The sequence below is a fragment of the Nomascus leucogenys genome, chromosome 9 (genome assembly GCF_006542625.1).
Source record: "Nomascus leucogenys isolate Asia chromosome 9, Asia_NLE_v1, whole genome shotgun sequence".
In the NCBI taxonomy this organism is placed as follows: domain Eukaryota; kingdom Metazoa; phylum Chordata; class Mammalia; order Primates; family Hylobatidae; genus Nomascus; species Nomascus leucogenys.
In genome coordinates, this window is record NC_044389.1 from 71,435,091 (window position 1) to 71,458,774 (window position 23,684).

General features: G+C 40.1%; 2 protein-coding genes across 9 annotated transcripts in view; one reads left to right on the plus strand and one right to left on the minus strand.

Moving 5' to 3' along the window:
* Positions 1-22,040, plus strand: part of HERC3 (HECT and RLD domain containing E3 ubiquitin protein ligase 3) — a 138,157-nt gene extending 116,117 nt beyond the window's left edge. The window contains exons 26-27 of one of the 2 annotated variants that reach the window (XR_004031735.1): positions 1,534-6,738; positions 17,257-22,040. Coding sequence is in view for 1 of the 2 variants with exons in the window: in XM_030819118.1 (XP_030674978.1) it covers positions 1,534-1,742 (209 nt within the window). In the remaining variant the exon portion in view is untranslated. Of the gene's footprint in view, positions 1-1,533; positions 6,739-17,256 lie in introns of those variants that run through there. The other variant, XM_030819118.1, reaches the window with a different exon arrangement.
* FAM13A (family with sequence similarity 13 member A) overlaps positions 21,369-23,684 on the minus strand; it is a 330,683-nt gene continuing 328,367 nt past the window's right edge. For 4 of the 7 annotated variants that reach the window (XM_030819119.1, XM_004089016.3, XM_004089015.3 and 1 more), the window contains one exon: positions 21,369-23,681. In XM_030819119.1, coding sequence (XP_030674979.1) covers positions 23,555-23,681 — 127 coding nt within the window. In that variant the 3' untranslated portion in view covers positions 21,369-23,554. The remainder of the gene's footprint in view (positions 23,682-23,684) is intronic. The other 3 variants (XM_030819120.1, XM_030819121.1, XM_012499468.2) reach the window with 1 other exon arrangement.

Below are 23,684 nucleotides of genomic sequence, written 5' to 3' on the forward strand. Positions count from 1 at the left end.
GAAGTCAAATTGTTAGGATTAACCTCTCTTATCTCTCTAGCCTTTAAAATATATTACAAAGTATCCAGATGGAACTCGGAAGGTGTGATTTATAGCAGCTTTATTGGGCTATAATTTATATACCATACTTATTTAAAGTGTATATTTCAGTATACACACAGTTGTGAAACTATCACACAGTCAATTGTAGAATACATTCATAACCTCAAAAAAGAAACCCCATACCTATTAGCAGTCATTCTCCATTTCTTCCCAACTCCCCCACCAGTCTTTCTATCTCTATGGATTTGCCTATTCTGGATATTTCATGCAAATTGAATCATACAATATGTAGACCTTTGTGGCTGGCTGAATGACATTTGAGAAGGGTAATAATACCTTTGGAAAGGAGAATGAATTCTAATTTACATGAACAAATTCAGCCTTTTAAAAATAGTTGAACTATTTCTCAGTTTGTGTCTGTGTGTAATCAGTGTCAGAAATTAGCTAGTGCATAGTATGGAATTTTAGTCATGTAAAATCAAAGCACGGGGTTTGATAGGCAGTCTATTTTGCTTTATAAGATGGAGCATGTATTGGTATTAATGTAGGACTTAACAGGTTCTGCTGCTCACATGGGAGCAAGGATGAGAGGAAGTGGAGATCTTACACAAGAATTCTTAAAAAGAGGGACCACTTCTCTTCTGCCTGGCTGCATTGGCTATTGAGAAGCAGTAGTGGAAGAGCTGAATGACAGGTTAAGGTTTGCCAAATGAGCTTGTAGGGCTGTGACCTTCAAGAGATGCCTGCTCATGGTCCTGGGATTTCCCTAGAAAATGGCACTTTCTGTTCATTAGACTTATGGAAATGTTTGTCAACTCTGGAGATTTTTGGCAAGAAAGTTTATGTATCACAGCCTCAGGGAATGGCAGATTATTTGAAAGTGCTTCTTAACTGATGATTTTCTTATAGTAATTTCCAGCAATTCAACTATGAGAATGTTGTTCAGCACTAGAAAACAAGGAAAGACAGCTGGCTGTCTTTCTCTGTCTGTCTCCCTCTCTGTCTTTTGCCAAGTCACAGTGCATGTCACAAGAGTGCAATGTCTAACATAATGTTTGGGTCAGCTCTTCGGGTTTAAGAAAAATGGAGACGTGGAAAGGAGAGCAAATAGATCCTAAATGGAATTCCGTAGACAAGGTGGTACAGGCATCAGGCACTTGAGGTGAGAGGAGACCCTGAGGTCAGAGACTTCAGTCTTCTTCCTGTTTTCCCCTTAAGATCAGCTCCTCTTTTCCTATGACAACAATTCCTTCCCTCTTTGATTTTTGTGAAATCTCCTAACATTTGTGAAGGCATACATTTGATTGAGGCCTTTTTTTTTCTTAAGGGCATCTAAGCATCATTCCACAGGATGCATATTGGCACATAAATGTAATTGTACTTCTCATGCAAGCCACAGGGTGTCATGCCTTCCTCTCCTGTTGCTAGAAGGATCTCTGAGATCCATTTTCCATTTGCTTAGCTGCTAATGCCATTTCTCGTTCTCCCCAGTGTTCCTGACAGGCAGCGATCGGATTCCCATCTACGGCATGGCCAGTCTGCAGATTGTCATCCAGTCCACAGCCAGCGGGGAGGAGTACTTGCCGGTGGCCCACACTTGCTACAACCTTCTTGACCTCCCCAAGTACAGCAGCAAAGAGATTCTGAGTGCCCGGCTGACCCAGGCCCTTGACAACTATGAAGGGTTTAGTTTGGCCTGAGGCTCCTCAGCTTGTCCAATATTTCCCTTCGTTCCTCAATGTCCACATTGAGGCCTATACAGAAAATCATGGGGAGTGATTTCTATTTTTTTATTGTCTAAGTGGGTTGGGACTTTTAAATACTGAGCCTGGTTGATGTGTTTCTGGGATTGTATAGCAGTAAACAACCTTTTTGAAAAATTAGAGGTTGGGGATGGGGTGAAAAATTGGCCCTTGTATGGGAGGTGTTTTTGTTTTTGTTTTAAACCAAACTACCCAGTATTCCTTGCACTTGTGAATGTGTTGCACTCTGCTGGATGAAATGGCAGTGGATTGTTAAACTTTAATTTCCCAAATGTCTCTCTCAGCCCTGATCTTTTCTCACAGTGCTTCCTCGTTCTTCTCTTAACCTCTCATTCCTCTATAAGAATGATTTAGACTGACCCATCCTTTCTTATCTGCGCATGCAAGAACATCATCTTCCTCTGTACACTTGGAAATGCCTCTGGCTTGTTGCAGCCCTCCTTTAACCCAAAGGAGGAAAGGACTACTTCAGGAACTCCCAATTCCAAAAAGCTGAGTCTGGGTCCATTATTTTGGCAGAACTCCTAAGAATTTATGGGAGCCTATATAAACATATCTTGCTTTTAAAAAGTTCTTGAGGGAATAGCAACTTTCCCATGGCTGTGCCTATTTCCTAGACCTTTTAAAAGATGTGCAGAGCAGCTTAGCATTCATTGCAGCTGAGCCTAATTTTTTCTTGCTCATCCTTGTCCCTTTGACAATAAGGTTAATTGATAGACCCACCACCTCTTCCACTCTCGCTTTTGGAGCAAGTTGCATTAACTATTTTGAGTCTCTATATTGTCCAAGAAAAGTAGAAATAATAAATTTACTTTCCCTTTTTCTATCACCTTATGTCCTCTACCATTTTCTCCTTCCTCCTTTCCCTTATTTTCTCCTTTTCATACCCTGCGTCCTCCCTGATTTTCCTTTCGTTTCTTCTTTATTTTATCCCATTCTCTGTTACTTGACTCAGTGCTCCCTTCCTCTCTTCTCCTTCTAGTGGATGCATGCAGCCTTTTTTTCAATTTTTATTTAAATTGCAAAATTTTTACTCAGATTTTTTTTCCTCTTCCCTGATTGCTAAGATTTAAGGACGTTCTTTATTATGAAACTTTATCACATTCGAAATGTTTGTTTACAGTGGGATTTTAGGGGGGATTGTGTTTAAATCAAATATATGTATTTTAAAAATAATGACATGCTCAACCTTCCTCATCATGGAGTAAGAAAATTCTACATGATTAAAGAATCCATGTAAGTCTAATTTTAAATTCCTAGTAACTAGAGAAAAGACTTATTTATATAAAATGAAGTATTTATGAACTGTGATAAAGCATCAAATCTTGATGAAGGATTGTAGATTTTTGCTTTTTGTTTTTAAAACTTATTCCAATTGCTAAATTGGTAGTTTTTCAGTCTTTATAAATACAGGATTAAAAATATATATACAGTTATATGAAATGTTTATTTTCTATGTGTGTGCATATAGTTCAATATTATGCAATAAATTTGGTGTTTTAACTTAAAACTATTTCTTATTGTACTTGCAGAATGGATAGCTTGCTTTCAGTAGAAGCATTAGGTCATATACTCAGATAAACTGATAGAAGGTCAGATTTGATTCCTGCATGAGAAAGTAGAGCCAAGTGCTGCAGAAATGGAGAAGAAAGCAGGGGCAAGGGCAGATGGCATTAAGGAAGAATGAAGTTTTTGAAGGTTGGGATGGATGAAAAGGTGTTTCTCATGGAGAGGGAGGCTTTAGCAAAGGCTCAAACATTGGGGCATATTTAGGTAAGAGCCAGGAACAGTTTGAAGGGAACATCAGAGGAAATAGGCAAATAATAGTAAATAATGGTAAGTAAGACTTGGGAGAAAGAAGGTAGATTTGGGGCTGAGGAACTAGCCTAACACTGGAACTTTAGCAGTAGTCAAGTAGGATTTGTTTCAATGTTCAGAACCTGAGGGTGGTAAGACCTGAGCCGGGTCTTAAGAAGGAAAATGTGGATGGTCTAAATCTGGAGGTATTGAGGTGGGAAGGACTGAAGCAGAAAGACAGGAGCTGAGACAGCAGTGACAGTGGCAGCAGCAGAACTAGGGAAGAGTGTCTGAGGAGAGGTAGGGGGAGTGAGTGGAGGGGCTAGGAGCCTGCAGGGAGAAGGAGGCGCTAAAGGTGGATCAGAGACTGGTTCATTTAATGATTGGTGATTGTTAGGCCACTTAAGCACACCAAAAGTTTGTGAGACACAGAAAAAAAGAAAAAAAGGATTTTAAGTAAATTGGTAAAGCAAGTAAAATGTATTGTTTTGCCAGATTAAAAAGGTAGTAAAGAGAATAGGAGCTTTCCATTAATAAGCTCCATTCAACAAACATTTAATAATCTACATAAGTGCTACATTTGAGGGGTTAAAAACAAACCCCACTATATTTAATTTTGCACAGAAATTGCCAAATTATTTTAGCTAACTTTGAGGCCTCAGAATTCTCATCCATGAAATGAGATTGGATCAGATAATTTCTAAGTTTACTTTGAGCTCTAAAATTTTATAATTCCATTACTGAGAGAGTGCCTGAACATAGAGATACCCAATACATATTTCTAAAGATTTGTCGCATGAATGAAATCTCGTGCTGCTTCTAAAACACTATGATTTTTCTAAGATAGTTTCCTTTTCCCCTTCATTACCAATGCTTTAGAGGACTTACATCTTCTGCATAGGCATTTCTGGATTTGCCTACCCACCTACCAACCTTCCGTCCCCTGAAAACTTTCAGATGCTTCTTCATTGTTTTAGTCATTTACCACTTTAATGAAATTATCTGGCAACTTTATTGTGGTGGGTGGGGATCAATGACAGTGTAATGAGGCAATTAGCAAATTCTGATGGTTCCATCTAGTCCATGTGAAAGTCTCTTGATGTTTTATATGGTACTCTTACTAATAATCCCAGAGAGCAGGGGTTGGCAAACTATGGCCCATGGGCTAAAACAGTTTTTACATTTTAAAAGGGTTGAAAACTTTAAAAATGGAAGGAAATATGACAGAGACTGGATGGCCTAACATATTATCTAGCCCTTTACAGAAAAAAACTTACCAATCCTTATGAGGGAGACTTGCCAAAATCACAGTAACAGAGTGAAAAACCTTCTTGAAGTGTTAGGAGGAACTTGAGTCATCATTTGATGTTGAATCAGAGAGAACAACTCTTTGGGCTTATTTGCCTCAGAGGTAAGAAAATCAAGTTTTAACTAAGATTAACCCACAGAAGTAGATATTAATACTAAGGTTTTGACCTAATAATAACTAACCTGTATTAATTGTGTGCGGTGTACCAGACCCGTATGAGATCCTGCACCAACATTTGCTATGCACTAACTAGTTTAATTGCCATTACCAGGGTCCTCCTGGCTCTGCTATTTACTAGCTGTTTGACCTTGGGCAGGTTTCTTAACCTCTCTCTGTCTCATTTTCTTCCTCTTCAAAATGAGAACAGAAATAGTGCCTACCTCATGGAGTTGTTGTGAGGATTAAATGAATTAATGGAAAGCATATAGAATAGCGCTTAGCACATAATAAGCTCTCAGTAATTAGAATTACCATTATTATCCCAGTTTTTCACATGAAGGAATTAATGTTTGGAGAAAATAGTTGCTCATTATCACAAAATAGTGGGACCTGGACTTGACTATTAATCTGTGTTATGCCCAGCTGCTAGAGAGGGGCAACAAATTGGACTAAGGCTGCTCAGTAGCCAAATAAAAAGGAATGTTGTAATGTGGCAGGTAACTTCTTTGACCACATATCTGCGAAGACATCGCACTGAGTTCCGCGTATCTGCAATGACATCACACTGAGTTTTGTTTTGCTGCCAGTGTGCAATTCAGTAGTGATCAGTGCAGTTCTCATGTCATTTGCAGTGGGTCTCAAGTGAAGCTGGAGGTCTCTGTTGGTAGTTAGTAGCCAGGAAGCAGGTATGCTTAATGCCTTGCATTGCATAGAACAATTCCTCTTTATCCTGCCCAAGATGCCAGTGGGCACTGCTATGGTCTGAATGTTTGTTTCCCTCTTAAAATTTATGTGTTGAAACCTAACCCCCAAGATGATGGTATTAGGAGGTGAGGTCTTTGGGAGGTGATTATATCATGAGGGCAGAACCTCATGAGTGGTATTAGTTCCCTTATAAAAGAGAACCCAGAGAGGTGCCTTGCCCTCCCTACCATGTGAGGACACAGCAGGAAGGCACAATGTGTGAGAAAGTAGGCCCTTGCCAGACACCACCAGTGCTTTGATCTTGGATTTCCCAGCCTGCAGAACTGTGAAAAATAAATTCCTGTTGTAAATTACCTAGTGTTTGGCATTTTGTTATAGTGGCTTGACTGGACTAAGACAAGCCCCTTTGTAAAACACAGAGAGGGATGGACTTCATACCCTTTAGGGGATCCTTCTCTGTAGAATTCTTTTTTTCAGAAGACTATTTTTTTCTTTTATTAATAAGCTTTTTATTTTTGAATACTTTTTTATTGGTACATGGTTGCACCTATTATGGGGTACTTGTGATATTTCGATACAAGCATACAATGCATAATGATGAAACCTAGGTAATTAAGATATCAAAACATCTATCATTTCTTTTTGTTGGTTACATTCCAAATGTTCTAGCTATTTTTAAACATACAATAAATTATTAAATATAGCCACCCTATTGTGCTATCAAACAATAGAGCTTATTCCTTCTATCTAACTGTATTTTTGTACCCATTAACCAACCTCTTTTTACCCCTCTCCTCCTAGTATTTGCCCAGCCTCTGGTAACTATCATTCTATTCTCTACCTGCATGAGAGCAACTTTCGTAGCTCCCACATTTGAATGAGAACGTGCAATATTTGTCTTTCTGTGCCTGGCTTATTTCAGTTAACATCGTGACCTCCAGTTCATCCATGTTGCTGCAAATGGTAAGATTTCATTCTTTTTTCATGACTGAATAATATTCCCTCATGTTTATAGACCACATTTTCTTTATCCATGCATCTGTTGATGGATATTTAGGTTGAGTCTATATTGTGGTTATTGTGAACAGTGCTGCAACAAACTTGGGAATGCAGATGTCTCTTTGACATACTGATTTCCTTTCAAATTTTGGACATATATGCAGCAGTGGGATTGCTGGATCATATAGTAGATCTATTTTTAGTTTTTTGAGGAATCTCCATACTGTTTTCTATACTGGCACTAATTTACATTCCCACCAAAGGGTGTGAGCATTCCCCTTTCTCTGCATTCCTGCCAGTGTCTGTTATTTTTTGTCTTTTAGATAACAGTCATTTTAACAAGGATGAGATGGTATCTCACTGTGGTTTTGATTTTCATTTCCCTCATTATTAGTGATATTGAGTGTTTTTTCAAATACCTGTTGGCTATTTATAGGTCTTCTTTTGAGAAATGTCTATTTAGATCATTTGCCCATTTCTAAATCACATTTTTTTTTTTTAACTCTTGAATTGTTTGAGTTCTTTATACATTCTGGTTAATCTTTTATTGGATAGACAGTTTGCAAATATCTCCTCCCATTCTGTAGGTTGTATCTTTACTCTGTTGATTGTTCCCACTCCTGCGCAGAAGCTTTTTAGCTTTATGTAATCATATTTATCTATTTTTGCTGTTGCTGCCTGTGCTTTTGAGGTCTTACCCAAAAAATCTTTGCTCAGGCCAGTGTCCTGAAGCATTTCCCCAATGTTTTTCTTCTAGTAGTTTTATATAATAGTTTCAGGTCTTAATTTCATCCATTTCGATTTGGTTTTTATACATAGTGAGAGGTATGGAATCTAGTTTCATTCTTCTGCATATGGATATCCAGTTTTCTCAGCACCAGTTATTGAAGAGGCTGTCCTTTCTGTAATGTATGTTCTTGGCACCATTGTCAAAAATGACTTGGCTGTAAACATGTGAATTTATTTCTGGGTTCTCTATTCTGTTCTATCAGTCTATGTATGTGCCTGTTTTCATGCCAGTACCATGTTGTTCTGGTTCGTATGGCTTTGTAGTTTTTTTTTTTTTTTTTGAGACGGAGTCTCACTCTGTCACCTAGGCTGGAGTGCAGTGGCATGATCTTGGCTCACTGCAAGCTCCACCTCCTGGGTTCACGCCATTCTTCTGCCTCAGCCTCCCAAATAGCTGGGACTACAGGCGCCCGCCACCACACCTGGCTAATTTTTGAATTTTTAGTAGAGACAGGGTTTCACCGTGTCAGCCAAGATGGTCTCGATCTCCTGACCTCATGATCCGCCCACCTCGGCCTCCCAAAGTGCTGGGATTACAGGCATGAGCCACCGCGCCTTGCCTGTAGTATATTTTTAATTCAGGTAATGTGATGCCTTTAGCTTTTTTTTCTCAGGGTTGCTTTGGCTATTAGGAGTCTTTTGTGATACATATGAATTTTAGAATAGTTTTTTTTTATTTCTGTGAAGAATTTTATTGGTATTTTAATAGGGCTGGCATTGAATCTATAGATTGCCTTGGGTACTATAGATATTTAACAGTATTAGCTCTTTCAATCCATGGGCATCGGAAATCTTTCCATTTATTTTTGTCTTCTTCCATTTCTTTCATCAGTGTTTTATGTTTTCATTATAGAGATCCTTCACTTTGGTTAAATTTATTCCTGGGTATTTAGTTTTTTGTAGCTATTGTAAATAGGATTGTTTTCTTGATTTCTTTTTCAAATTGTTAGCTATTGGTGTATAGAAATGCTACTGATTTTTGTATGCTGATTTCGTATCCTGTAACTATACTGAATTTTTCAGTTCTAATAGTTTTTGGTGGAGTCTTTATATTTTTCTAAATATGAGATCATGTTGCCTGTGAACAAGGATAATTTGGCTTCTTCCTCTCCAATTTGGATGCCGCTTCTTTCTTGCCTAATTGCCTTGGCTAGGACTTCTAGTAGTGTGTTGAATAAAAGTGGTGAAAGTGGGCATCTTTATCTTCTTCCAGATCTTTGAGGAAAGGTTTTCAGTTTTCCTCTTATTATGGAGACAGAGTCTTGCTCTGTCACCCAGGCTAGAGTCTGGTGGTATGATCTTGTCTCACTGCAACCTCTGCCACTTGGGCTCAAGCAGTCCTCCCATCTCAGCCTTCTGAGTAGCTGGGACTACAAGTGTTAGCCACCAACACCCAGCTAATTTTTGTATTTTTTGTAGAGACGGGGTTTTGCCACATATATGGCCTTTATTGTTTTGAAGTATGTTCCTTGTATACCTAGTTTTTTGAGAGTTTTTATTATGAAGGGATGTTGAATTTTAGTGAATATTCAGCACCTGTTGAAATGATTTTATGGTTTTTCTTGATTCTGTTAATGTGAGGTATTGTGTTTATTGATTTGTGTATGTTTAACCGTCCTTGCATCCTTGGAATGAATCTTACTTGATCATGTGAGATCTTTCTAAAGTGTTGTTGAATTTAGTTTGCTTGTATTTTCTTGAGGATTTTTTGCATCTGTGTTCATCAGAGATATCAGATCTTTTTTTGTTATATCCTTGTCTGGTTTGGATATCAGGGTAATGCTGGCCTCATAGAAGTATTCCCTTCTCTTTAATTCTCTAGAATAGTTTGGATAGAAATGGTATTAGCTCTTCTTTAAATGTTTGGTAGAATTCAACAGTGAATCTGTCAGGTTCTGGGTTTTTTTTGTTTTGTTTTGATTTTTTTTTTTTTTTTTTTTTTTTTTTGATGGGAGGATTTATTACTGGTTCAATCTTGTCACTCGTTGGTCTTACAGGTTTCGTATTTCTGCATAGTTCAATCCTAGTAGGTTATATGTATTTAGGAATTTATCTTTTTTTCCTAGGTTTTCTAATTTGTTGTCATATAGTTCATAATGGTCCTAATGATTCCTTATATTTTTGTGGTATAAGCTGTAATGTCTTCTTTTTTTTCTCTGATTTTATTTATTTGGGCCTTCTCTCTTTTTTTCTTAAATAGTCTACGTAATGGTTTGTTGATTTTGCTTATTTTTTAAAAAAACAACTTTTGTTCTTCTGTATTTTTTTAGTCTCAATTTATTTCTGCTCTGATCTTTATTATTTCTTTCCTTCTATTAATTTTGGGTTTGGTTTGTTCTTGCTTTTCTGTTTCCTTGAGGTGCATGGTTAGATTGTTTATTTGAAATATTTCTATTTTTTGATGGAGGTGTTTATTCCTATAAACTTTCCCATTAGAACTGTTTTTGCTGTATCACATAGGTTTTGGTATGTTGTACTTACATTTTCATTTGTCACAAGGAATTTTTAGATTTCCTTTTAAATTTCTTCATAGACCCATTGATTGTTCAGAAGTATGTTAATTTTCATGAATTTGTACAGTTACCAACATTGTTTCTGTTATTGATTTCTAGTTTTGTTCCATTGTGGTCAGAAAAGATACTTGATATTATTTCAACTTTTAAAAATTTGTTGGCCGGGCGTGGTGGCTCACGCCTATAATCCCAACACTTTGGGAGGCTGAGGCGGGTGGATCACAAAGTCAGGAGATCGAGACCATCCTGGCTAACACGGTGAAACCCCATCTCTAGTAAAAATACAAAAAATTAGCCAGGCGTGGTGGCAGGCGCCTGTAGTCCCAGCTACTCGGGAGGCTGAGGCAGGAGAATGGAGTGAACCCGGGAGGTGGAGCTTGCAGTGAGCCGAGATCGCGCCACTGCACTCCATCTGGGCGACAGAGTGAGACTCCATCTCAAAATAAATAAATAAAAATAAAAATTTGTTAAGAATTGGGTCTGTCTTGGAGAATGTTCCTGGGCGACAGAGTGAGCCTGGGCGACAGAGTGAGACTCCATCTCAAAATAAATAAATAAATAAATAAAAATAAAAATTTGTTAAGAATTGGGTCTGTCTTGGAGAATGTTCCATTTGCTTTTGAGAAAAATATGTATTCTGCAGCTGTTTGATGGAGTGTTCTGTAAGTGTCTACTAGGTCTGTTTGATTTGAAATGCAATTTAACTCCAATATTCCTTGTTAATTTTCTGTCAGAATTACCTGCCCATTGCTGAAAGTGAGGTATTGAAGTCCTCTATTATTGTATTGCATTCAATTTCTCCCTTTAGGTTTATTAATATTGGTATTATATATTTGGGTGCACTGGTGTTGGATACATACTACAATTGTTACATCCTCTTGCTGAATTGACCCCTTTATCATTATAAAGGGATCCTTTTTGTCTTTTTTTTTTTTTAACCATTCTTAAAGTAATCTGATACAATTGTAGCTAGTCCTGCTGTTTTTTGGTTTCCATTTGCATGGAATATCTTTTTCCATCCCTTCACTTTCAGTCTGGGTGTCTTTATAGGTGAAGTGAGTTTCTTATAGACGGCATAGACTTTGGTCTTGTATTTTTTAAAAAAAATCCATTCAGCCTCTAGATGTCTTTTAATTTAAAAATTTAATCCCTTTATAGTCAAGACTATTATTGATAGTTAAGGGTTTACTACTGCCATTTTGTTACTTGTTTCTAGGTTGTTTTGTAGATCCTTTCTTCTGTTTTTCCTTTCTTCCTATATTTCTTTGTGATTAAGTGATTTCCTCTAGTAACATGTTTTGATTCCATGCTCTTTATTTTTAGCACATCTGTTGTAGGTTTTTGCTTTGTGGTTACCAAGAGTATTACAAAAACATCTAAGAATTTTAACAGGTTATTTTAAACTGATAATGATTTAACTTTTATTACAAGGAAAACTATGAAAAATAAACTCTAGTCTAATCCACCCCCCACATTTTGACTTTTTGTTAAAAAATTTACATATTTTTATATTGCCTATTCTTAACCAATTTGTACAGTTATTATTGTTTTTAATAGTTTTGTCTTTCAGTTTTCAGTCTTGTGATATAAGCGGTTTACTTTCCACATTTACAGTATTATTCTGATTTTGTCTGTTTTATTACTTTTACCAGTGAGTTTTATACCTTCAGATGTCTTGTTTATTATTTTTTTTTTTTTAGTAGAGATGGGATTTTGCTATGTTGGCCATGTGGGTCTTAAACTCTTGGCCTCAAGTGATCCACCCACCTCAGCCTCCCAAAGTGCTGGGATTACAGGTATGAGCCACTATGTCCAGCTAGATGTTTTCCTATTACATGTTAGCATCCATTATATTCAGATTGCAGAACTCTGTTTAGCATTTCTTATAAAATGGGTATGGTGTTGATTAATTCCGTCAGCTTTTGTATGTATGTTTGTGTTTCTTATCCTTTGTGTTTTAAGGATAGCTTTGCTGGATAGGGTATTCTTGGTTGACATTCTCTTCAGCACTTTGAATATAACATCATGTCCTTTCCTGGCCTGTAGGGTTTCCACTGAGAAGTCTGCTGAAAGCTGTATTGGATGTGATATGTTTCTTTTGTCTTGCTGATTGGAGTTTTTCTCTCTTTGTCTTTGTTTTCTGCTAATTTGATTATGATGCGCTTTGGGGAGAATTCCTCTTTCATTTGAATTTGATTGGTGACTTCTCAGCTTCTGTACCTGGATGCTGTTCGCCTTTCTCTAAATTTGGGAAATTTTCAGCCATTCATTCTTTAAATATACTTTCTAGGCCTTTTTTTTTCCTTGTCCGCTTTGGGAATTCCAATTACATGGAGGTTAGTACACTTGGTGGTGTAACATAATTTTTTGTAGGCCTTCTTCACTGTTTTCATTCTCTTTTCTGTTTGCTTCTCTGACTGGGTAATTTTCATATGTTCTGGCTTGAAGCTTGCTAATTATTTCCTCTGTTTAATCAAGTCTGCCGTTAAAGCTTTCTCAGGAGTTTTTCAGTTCAGTTATTGTATTCTTAGTTTTAGGATTTCTCGTTGATTTCTTTTAATTTTTTCTATTTCTTTGTCATTGTCTCTTTTTGTTTCTGGATTGTTTTTCAAATTTCACTTCCCATTCTGGGGAGGACTTATATTGAGCACCGAAACTAAACGACTGTACTGGAATGAACTTGTTGCCCTGTTGTCATTTCCAGTCTTGTAAAGGCACAGTGAATATCAAAAATTAAATGATGTTCTGGAACTAAATTGCTGCCTTGCCATTGTTTCCTTGTCTGGGGAAGACTTATAGCAAATACCAGAGTTTAAATGCTGCCCTGAAACAACACTGCTGCCCTGCCGTTGTTTTCCAGTCTGGGGAAGACTTAAATGGGCACTGGAACTTAATCTCGACCTTTTAGTTGTTTCTGAGCTAGAGGAAGACTCCACTCATGCACCTGGGATTTGTGGGAAACCCAGCTGGGGATTTGGGCCTTCCTCTGGATTGTGCCCCTGAGGCACTGTGGTCCTGGCCAATTTGTTTAACTTGGCATCTCCACTGATCAGAGTGCTGAGATCAGCTTTCTGTGATGAACACCCTGGTCATTGTTTCCAACTCACCCCAAGTAGTTAAGCTTTCCCGACACTCCCAATGGTTCTGATCGAATAGGACCGGAATGGACTTCCCATGAAGATTCCTAGACCAGTGGGGAGATCGAATATTCACCTCCAGTTCCCTCCTTCACTAGCAACCATGGGTCTAGGGAAAATCTCTGTGAGTGGCACTATGCCAGCTTAGGGGAAGTGGTGGCACAGTGTGAAATGACTGTTCATCCTACCTGTCATGGCTTCTCTCAATTCTGTGTGTCTTGGTGGTTTCTCTGCTTCCCCCCGAGTTCTGGTATATTCATGGTAGTATTCTTGTCGTTGAATGGTTTCTAATTGTGTTTTTGTCAGGGACGTGACGCTGGGGGATTGTCTGTTCCACCATCTTGCTAATATCACTCTGAAACTCTATTTTTGAATAATTTTAGATCTGTAGAAAAGTAGCAGAAATAATACAGAGTTATTTGATTTTTCACTCAGTATCCCCAAATGTTAACATAGCACCATGGTATAGTTATCAACACCAAGGAACCAATATTGGGAAATTACTATTCATGAAACTTCACTCTTTTTTTTTTTTTTTTTTAGACGGAGTCTCACTCTGTCGCCCAGGCTGGAGTGCAGTGGCGCAATCTCGGCTCACTGCAAGCTCCGCCTCCCGGGTTCACGCCATTCTCCTGCCTCAGCCTCTCTGAGTAGCTGGGACTACAGGCGCCCGCCACCACGCCCGGCTAATTTTTTTGTATTTTTAGTAGAGACGGGATTTCACCATGGTCTCGATCTCCTGACCTCGTGATCCGCCCGCCTCGGCCTCCCAAAGTGCTGGGATTACAAGCGTGAGCCACCGCGCCCGGCTTCACTCTTTTTTTTGGATTTTACCAGTTTTCCCACTGATGTCTGTCCCAAGGTTTGATGGAGGATCCCACAGTGCATGCATTTCAACAGGCTTTTAGTAAATATTGGGATTCCAGGCTTTGTCTCTGGCTAGATATGAGAGTGCAAATCCTCTGTGCCCCTCCACCTCCCCAGGCAGTCATGCTGTACAATCTTGGGACATAGGGTAAAGTGAAGGGCCTCTTCGGGCAGGCAGGTAAGTCATCAGGCCACTCCATGGGCCCTGGGAGACCATCAGCACACAGTTGGGCCCTTCCTCAGCAAGCAGCTCTGTGTTCTCAGCAGTAGGAACAAGTAAGCATTGAGGCCTCAATAGTTGGCAAAAAGCAGAGCTTCCTGGGGGAAAAATACTTTGAATAAGGAAGAAAAAGGAGATTTGTATTATATAAGTTTGGTTGTCTCTAATTTAAAGAAAGTTAAACTTTATTGCACAACGACTACTAGTTCTTTCTTCTTCTTCCTTCTCCTCCTCCTCCTCCTCCTTCTCCTCTTCCTCTTCCTCCTCCTCTTCCTTCTCCTTCTTTTTCCTGTCTCCTCCTCCTTCTCCTTGTCCTTCTTTTTCTCCTTCTCCTTCCCTTCTCCTCTTCCTTTTCTCCTCCTCCTCCTCCCTTCTCCTTCTTCTCCTCCTCCTTCTCCCCCCTTCTCCTCCCCTTCTCCCCCCTTCTCCTCCTCCTTCTCCCCCCTTCTCCTCCTCGTTCTCCCCCCTTCCTCTCCTCCTTCTCCCCCCTTCCTCTCCTCCTCCTCCTCCTCCTTTTCTCTTCTCCTCCTCCTTCTCCTTTTCTTTCTTCTCCTTCTTCTCCTCCTCCTCCTCTTCCTTCTCATTCCCCTTCTTTTCCTTCGTTTCCTCCTTCCCTCCGCCTCCTCTCAAATTTAGTTTTCCACGGAATTCCCCCGTCCTTTGGAAATTTTTTTTTTGCTTAGTATCTGTTCATTTCTCCAAGAATCATAGTTTGGAATTAATGGACAAATAGTAGTTAATCAGATGACAGCGATTAAAGTGAAGGGTGGTCATACACTGGAATAGCAAAATATATTTGCAGTGAAACCCAATGAATAGAATACTTCATGTTAGGGTCAAGTATTGGAGGAAAAACAAATACTTTCATTAAAATCAAAGCTACTCTTCAGAATTTCATTATTTTCTTTTAATGGGAAATGTATGTGCTGGTCGTCTTGTCGTCTTTGACTCTTAAAATGTAACCAAGCAAATTTTAAACTATATCTCTAAAGTGCCTAAGTGTGATGCCTACGTTGCCTTTAACTTAACTTCGTTAGTGGCAGAGGTTCCATGAGTTATGAGTACTCTGCTCTGTGAATGTCTCCATTTTTGAGGTGCCTTTGTGGAGTATTGATAGGAACCATTCCTGGGCTCCACTTACAGACTTCTTTTGGGGAACAGGATCTCACAAAGCAGAACAGGAGTTTGTGATAAGGAAGAGGACAAAGAGAGCAGGTCCTTGTGTTCTTGTGTTCTTCAAAAACGGTGAACATTATCCTACTGATTTTGGACCAAGGGAGTTCTCCAGTGGGAAGTGACACAGAACCTACCACAGTGCCTTTCCCCAGGTTTTTGGTAATGAGTGATGAATGAATCCTATGAGAGCAGAGCCCCGTGCAGCGGGTGGCAAATGTTGCTCCCTGACTACAGTTCTCTGCTTAGGGATGCGAACACAGACTGCCTCAGATGCAGGCAGGGCTGCTTGTCCACACTGATCAGGCAACAGAATAGGTGTTGGAAGAGGCATCCACTACAGTGTGGGCAGACTCTTTGGATCTGTATTAATAACAGCCTCTCCCATGGATTAGCTAGTCCAGGCTTTGGTGCTTTATTTCCTCCCAAAATAATGGAGTGTGTACTCCTTAGTTATGTGTAGCACCAAGAAAATTAATCCAGATGTCATCTTTTTTTTTTTTTTCTTCCCCTCCAGTGTGGCTGGATACTTGGCAGGGCACACAATCACATGGTCTTCAGATCTTCTAAAAGCTGATTTTCCTGGGCCTAATCCCATGAGAGTTGGAGACTGTCTATGATAATTACTGATTCAGCTCCTGCTGGTGTTGAACTTACTGAGAAACTTAAACAAGAATTAAAATACACACCCACACACCCCTCAGATGGAGCCAAACACTAAACCAGATTAGTCTTTCATGGTCACCTTTTCTTTAGGATTAGGAGGATCAGAAAGCAAGAGCAGATTCTGAAACACTGTAACCCCGTTCCCCACTGGGTCACAAGAGGCTGATGCTCTTGAGGATGAAGGTCGGCAGCAGGTGCCAACTAGGTACTGGCTTGTGGTCCCAGTAGAGCTGGCCTTCCACAGTCCAAGCGTCTTGTTTTGGTTAAAAAATGGGTCTCTTGGCCTTTCATGCCTGGGCATTCTCCGGAACTCAGATGTTTGTGAACCAGGTTCAAGGACTCTGAAGTTCAAGTCACTGGCAGATTGGAGAAAAGATCTAGAAGTTCTAAGTGTCTGAGGTAATGAGAGGAGGGACGCAAAGCCTCATTCAATGAGACTGCAAAGTCACCTGAATGGGAAAGCTTGCCCTATTGCTGGCCCTGGCAATGGCACCTTCAGTTTGTCCCCTGTACGGGTTGATGAGGGAGTGGAGGACCCCAGGACCCTTCTTAGTGTCAGCCTTGGCCACAGGTTTTGATGAAATTTAGTATGTTGATTAGGAGCTGCCAATATCAGAGCAACTCCCCTCCCAAGGGGACGTTTAGTTTTCAGTTGTTAAAAATACACCCTGAGACAGAAATTTTGGGACACTTAAGTGACTTTGAAATCCATCCAAAGGTTACTCTGTTCCTTCACTCCACACAGCTCAGGCATTTCCATGTTGGTCTCAGCTGCCATGTCAATGGTTTATTCTTTTTACATGTTGGAGCAGATCTGGACCTCCCAAAATGTTTTGGGGAGAAGTAGGCTTAGAGGGATTTTCCCTGCTCTGTGAGAGAAGGAATTTAGCAAGCATTATTTTTTCTAAGAAGGTGGCACAAGTTTTGATGTGATTTGCTGGAAAATAGTAATAGTCACAATTTATCTTATTCCCCCAAGAGAATGGGATGATGTTCCCATGGAATCTTGCTCATCCTGCTAGCAATAACTTGTATTCTCTTTCTGATTCACACAAACAAGGATCAGAGGGTGATGGTGGGGGAAATGATACCAGGAAATACAGTTCGTTTTTTGCAGGGATTCAGAATGTGTTGCTGGACTTCAAGATAGGAAGAATCTTTGCCTTGATGGCTGATGATAGTAACCACCCCACCTACCACCATCTATTAAGAATTTACTGTGTGGTCACTTTACAGTCATCCAAGTAAATTTTCGTAATCACCTGATTACACGGGTACTGCTTTTCAGAAAAAGAAACAGATTTCTGGAGGTAAGTAACCCAAATTGTACAGCTGAGCCATCTGTCTGCATCTCAAGCATTGAGGCAGCATTCGGCCTCCGAGGGTGTTATCAAATGTGCTGGTCTTTGTTAACTCAGGGTTTTGGATTAATTGGTGGAGCTGCTCATTTCACCCAGGATGCAGTCTGCACCCTCTATTTAAAGTGAGGTCCCTGGACGAGCAACACGGCAGCACCTGGCTGCTTGTCAGCAATGCAGAACATCAGGCACTTCCTGGAGCTACAGCACAAGATCCCCAGGCAGGCGCATGTGCATCCAAGTTTGAGCCGCACTGCTTTCTGCTACTACGGAGGGATATATCCTTTACTCTCTCCCTCCCCTTTGTCTCCTCTTGTCTGGTAATTTTAAATTATTTAAAAGTTATAGAAAATCATAGTGTCTCAAAATGGCTTACCAAGAAATACTCAAAGCTGTAGGATCAGAGGCTTGACATGAAAATTTCTGTGCATCTTTGAATTGCTTTACAGAAATCAAAGAAAAATCCAGATACCTAAAAGATTATAATTTCAGAATTCATAGTAACATGGGGATCTTCTTGGAGTCAGAACTGAGTTCTTGCTGAGGTTTGCCTTGGGCCCTGTCTCCAGGCAGCTGCAGCATAACACGGAGTCACCCTTCCTGTCTAAGCCTTGTGGCTGGAGGGGAAGAGTGAGGACCAAGCTGTCAACAGTCCCAGACCTGCCAAGCCCCATTTGTCTGTGTGCTTGCCAGGATTCTAAGACTGCATTTGGGAATTTTGACTTTTACTGAATGTGAAATTCTGTGTATAATAGCCTTGGTGAGCTGACCCAGTCAGGGATGACTCTGATATACTTTGTCTTACAGGATTCAGAATCCATAGCTAGAAGAGGTAGTAAGGCCACTGGGAGGGCCTGTCTCTCCTCAGCCCACCCCGACCCCCTGTGTGGGTCTTCATTCTGAAATTTCCATTCAGGTACTTCACAGTTCTGCAAACTATGATAGGACTAGAAGTGAAGACATTGGTTAAGGGGTTCAGAGGACATCAGGCTTTATACTAGGCTGTGGAACCTGGTGTTCTTGGGCTTGTGTAACTTTCTGGTCCCTCAAAAGAGGCAACATCAGAAGATTGAAGAAAATGAGAGTCACTAAATACAGCTTGTCGTTTCTGCCCAAATTTTATTACTTGAGCCCAGAGTTACCAAAATTATTCATGATGAGCTTCAGTTTTGGCAGGACAGCATTAACTTGCATCTGTGTTAGCAGTATTGCATCTTTGTACTCTGAAGTCAGACAGATCTGAGTTTGAATCCTTGTTTTAGCACTAGGACCTTATTCCAAGCCTTTTTTATTTTTTAATTTCAGGCTTAGCGTATTTCTAATGGTTACTTTCTGTCATTTAGAGGATGTATAGCAGCACATAGTTTAAAGGACACTGCATGCCTACCCACCATGGCAGCTTTCTGTCCCCAGCTGTTAGGTGGGGCATGGAGCTGCCCCACCTGCTGCCCAACTCTCCAGGCTATTCGAGGCCTGAGCGAGGAGGGCACACTTGGCCAGGGATAGGAACAGGCAGTGCAAAGGGCGAGGTGCTCCCTCCACACGACTGAAATGTGTCTTTCTCCAAGTCTCTCAGTTCTCTGGTGGCCTTATAGTAAATGGCTAATGTATTTATTCATGATGGCCTCATTGGCTTTGGAGATGTACTTAATTTTTAAAAATTTGCTTCAATGCCCTCATTTCTGCACTTCTCCAGCGCTTTCTATGAATTTTTTAAAGGCAACTGAGCCATGAGAGCACAAGCCCATTTTTCTAGTTACAAAACGGACATGCCTGAAGTGTACGCTCAGCTCGCATCACCTTCCAATGCCCTGCCTGGAGATAGAACAACAAAAACTTAATCCTCAGGAGGCTTCTGAGGGGCTCCAGGGAGTCACAGGATTACTTAAAGAAGGGAAAGGTCAGACCCTGATCCTGATGCTACTGTCAAAAATTCTAGCACTTTCATAGTTTAAAATATTTTACATTTACACAAAATAGTCATGTATAAAATGTTTTTTGTTCAGTTTACATTTTTAAAAAGGACAATGGTAATTTCAAATGCCTTCTGCTTACATGTCATGTAAATATTGTTAGGAGCCCATATTTTTTACAAAAACTGTTTGTGGAGATTTTCATGACTGTATAGGTGTTTTCAGTTGGAGGATTTGCCAAACCTGTGTTTTGAGGCACACACATGATCTCTGCTTGGGAAAGTGGCCAGTGCCACTGTGCAGTGCCCAGCATTTCTACGTGACCCTGGTTTGGTGTGTGCTGTGTTGGTCACCACTTAAAGTAGAGCCAGTGTGCACAATTTGAATATATAAAAATTTGAAAATATGTTTAGCCAGTCTACTCTTTAGTACATTTTGAGTGTCAAGTGGAAAAAAACAGTAAAAGGAAATTAATGAAGGAAAGGAAAGCATTTTCTGAGTTCTGTCAAACACAAGAGCTTCAGAGGAAACAGTGCTTCAAGACTGTAGTATAGTTTGTCCCTCCTCATTGATTTAACTAAGTGGATACTGAAAAAATAGCACAGAGGCATTGATCTTGGTGCAGAAACCACCTCTCCCCGACTAGGGGAAAATAAACTAGCAAGGAGCGTGTCAGGAAGACCCCTCTTGAAAGCAAAGCAAAGCAGAATTTAGACTACAGCTAGCTTTCACAAAGCTGTTAACAGTTTATGGTGTTCAACTATAAATATATCACCAAAAGCATAAGGTGTTACTCTTAAGAAAAGGGCGTCTTCATCAGATTAAAAAGCTCTAAAACCAAAAATTATCCAAACTTAAACTCTGATCGGTTCTGGACACAGGGCCCAATTCTGTCTCTGGAGAACTAGGCAACCCCTGGGCAGAACCAGCTTGATTAGCACCATGGCCATCCCTTTATGCTGATAATAAACCTAAATATTCACCTTATAAGGAATTCTAAGCTCAACCACATTTACAAATGCTCAGCCCTCAGGGTTCCAAGACTGCTGGTCTTGGGACACCTTAGTGCGGCATTTATGACACAACACAGCTCTGAGGCATTTGTCCTTGGCTAGAAATGTCACACCTGGGAGCAGGCACACCCTGTAAGAGGCTATTCCCCTGCCACCCAAGCAATGAATTATGATGAGACAAAGCAAAAATTACACTGATATTACAGAGATATCACTGATCCCTGCAATGAATAATAATCTTTTGACTTTGAACTGGTAGGCAAATGGAAGAAATCTTAACAGCTGAAAACATCCTAGCTGGTAATTAAAAAAATAATTAGTACTCCAGTTTGAAATTTGGTTTGGTCTTTCATGGAAATTTTCCCTCACTTGGGAGGTCACCAAAATTGTGCTAGCTTTTTTTATTTTTTTTTTTAAAGCAGCACAGGACAAACTTCTACCATCTTGAAAAACTTCTAAGCTGTCCCTTATCCTAAATCTTGCACCTACAAGTCTTAGAAAGTGAAATCTGAACTAAATGATTCAAAGATGAAACATAATGATATACTTAATATAAACATCTATTTCAATGTTTACACCAGACTGAACACAATAAAAGTACTTATGAAAATTATAAGTTTACTTACACTTATGAAATAACTCGACATTTATTTTGTTGGCATGTGCTAATAAACACATATTCCCAAGACAGCAAAGGAAAATTCCCAGTCCAGAGCATTCTGTCTTTGTGAAGCCAATTAAGACACCACCACTAGTGCCCTGAGATTCTGGGCTGCAGAAATGGTTGCAGGGGAACATATCTCCCTTGGCAGAGCCAGAAACCACTGACTAACAAACATTTCTTCAAATAAGATCTAGTGTGAAAAGGGCTTCCCCTCATTTCATCTGGGCTCCATTCCATGAAGAATGTAAGTTAGTGGAAATTACAAAGGAAAACACAACATCTCATACACTATTTTATATAACTTGGTGTTTTCTTTTATTGAATCATACAAATTCAAATGGGGATTCCTGAATAAATCTTTTTGTTAATTTACCTTTGGCAGAAACAACAGATTCCAAAACAATTAGTAGCATCTCATTTATTTGTAGCTTAAAAAAAAATTCTGTAGCGTATTTTCCAAAAACATAGTCTTAAACAAATGTGCTTTAAAAGCTCAGTGGTAATGATCTGATTAATATCATAGCTTATTTAAGAGAGCTATTAAAGGACAGACTAGACATGTATTTTTAAAAAAACACAATTTTTGGTCATGTGAATGATTCATGTTCAGATTTCAAAAATAGGAAACATCCTAAAGTGCATCATTTTATTTATAATCTCACTCCTTGAAATTATAGCAATCTGCAATGTAAACAGTAGAGCAAAGAATTCCAAACTATATTTTTATGTACATTTAAACCTGTAGGATTATGTACCGTCTTTGTGTGTGGATTAAAACCAGGGCACTTCCAACACATAGCTCAAGCTTCCATACGATTAAGAGCAAACTTACTTAAAGGCATTCTTTCTCCCCATCCTTAACATTCAGCTGACAGAGGAGAGCTGCTGCCTCACTTCAGCAATGGAAAATGTTGCTGTAAATCCCATCGGACCAGCCAGTTTCTCACGACCCTTTAAAACTGAAAACTGGTCAGTATAGTTTTACATTCTTTTTCCTTAAAACTGTGCCCTTTCAGAAGGCAACTTTCAAAACATACAGGAGGGTGCCTCTGCTGTGTGTTCATCCTGTAACACATCGTCAAAGGCAGAGCTCCTGAAGCACCTTCTCTGGTCAGCCGTGGCAGGCGAGCAGACGCCTGGGCTCGGCCTCCCAAAGCACAAAGGTGGACCCAGAACCCACTGTCCTTGGTGCAGGAGTTAAAAAAGTAACAACAAATCATGAGGTGACATCAAGCACACTGAAGAGATGGATGATTTGGTGTCTTACATTTCCTGGTCCCTCCAAAATGTCTAATATAGACAGCTTTGTGACAAAGTCTTTGAAAAAATTATGATTGGCCACACAGCATGACTTTTCTTTTTATACATGATCACGAAAATAGTGTGATTTAGATTCTGCCTTAGGCTGAGTTCTGAGGGGTACATTTACCTGTCAGTTTGGGGATTTTAGTGCAGATTTTTTTTTTTTTTTTTTAAATTAAACTCTGGTAAGTACTCAGGAGGCTGAGAACACAAGCCCCTTCTCTCCCCTGATCCTCTGTATGCAGGCTGACTTAAGCCCCTTTATGTTTGGCTAGTGCCACAACAAAACAGCCCCAAACAGGTTGCCATGAGCATGCTGGCCTGGCTTGGTGTTTGATGATAAAATCTGAGACTGGTAAGTGCAGTCAGTGTTCAGGAAAGAATCTCCAGGCTCTTCTCCCATCACCTGGTTTTAAAATCAGCATTCATACAGCTGCTTACCATCTCTCTGTCCTCTGCAGATGACCCGGTCCTAGGCAGGGACCAAAATTCCTTGTCAGCTGAGGAAGTCCTGAAGAAACACCCTGAAGATGATGACTGCACTGCCATCGTGGGCAGATGCAGCTTCCATCTACCTGAGGGCTGAAGGGGAAAACCTTTCACACACGTGAGGAAGGCGCAGCTCTGTGGAAAGGTCACTAGAATGGCAGCGGCAGCAAATAGGGCTCCAATGCACGTTCGCACTTAACTGGGTCCAAGGAGAGCATGGCCCTCCACAGCAAGTTTGCTCTATAGAATAAAGTCCTGAGCTTGTTTTCATCACAGTTAGACAGAGAATGGTCTCATATTTCTCAGTTATCCAGGGAAAAACAGTGTATATTCTCTGTAGGTGAGTGTTGTTTAATGTAGTGATTCATCTCTGCTAGTGTTAGGAAAGCTCCACTACTGTGTGTGTGTGTCTGTGTGTGTGCACGCGCGTGCGTATGTGCACATACTGCAATCTTGACTTTCCAATTACAAAATGCCTAAGTCAGGTCACATTGTCTTCTTCCAGCCAGTTTCTAAGGCAGGCAATGGAAACAGGAGCCGATGCCAAATGGGCTAGAGGCAGAAGGGCTGCATGCTTTGCAGGGCCAGCCCCAAGGCTGCCTTCCAGAGCTACACTTTCTCAGGGGAGAGTAAACTCTCACCGCAGCTGCCAGCCCCCTGTGCTCGGTCATGCCCCTCACATGGACTTGGAATCAGTGTCTCTCTTGCTGATGAGCACCTCCAGGAGCCTCAGTTTCGCCTTTATGTGCTTATATTCACTGTATTCTTCAGCCATAGGAGTGCGGTCTTCCTTCTGGACATTTCTA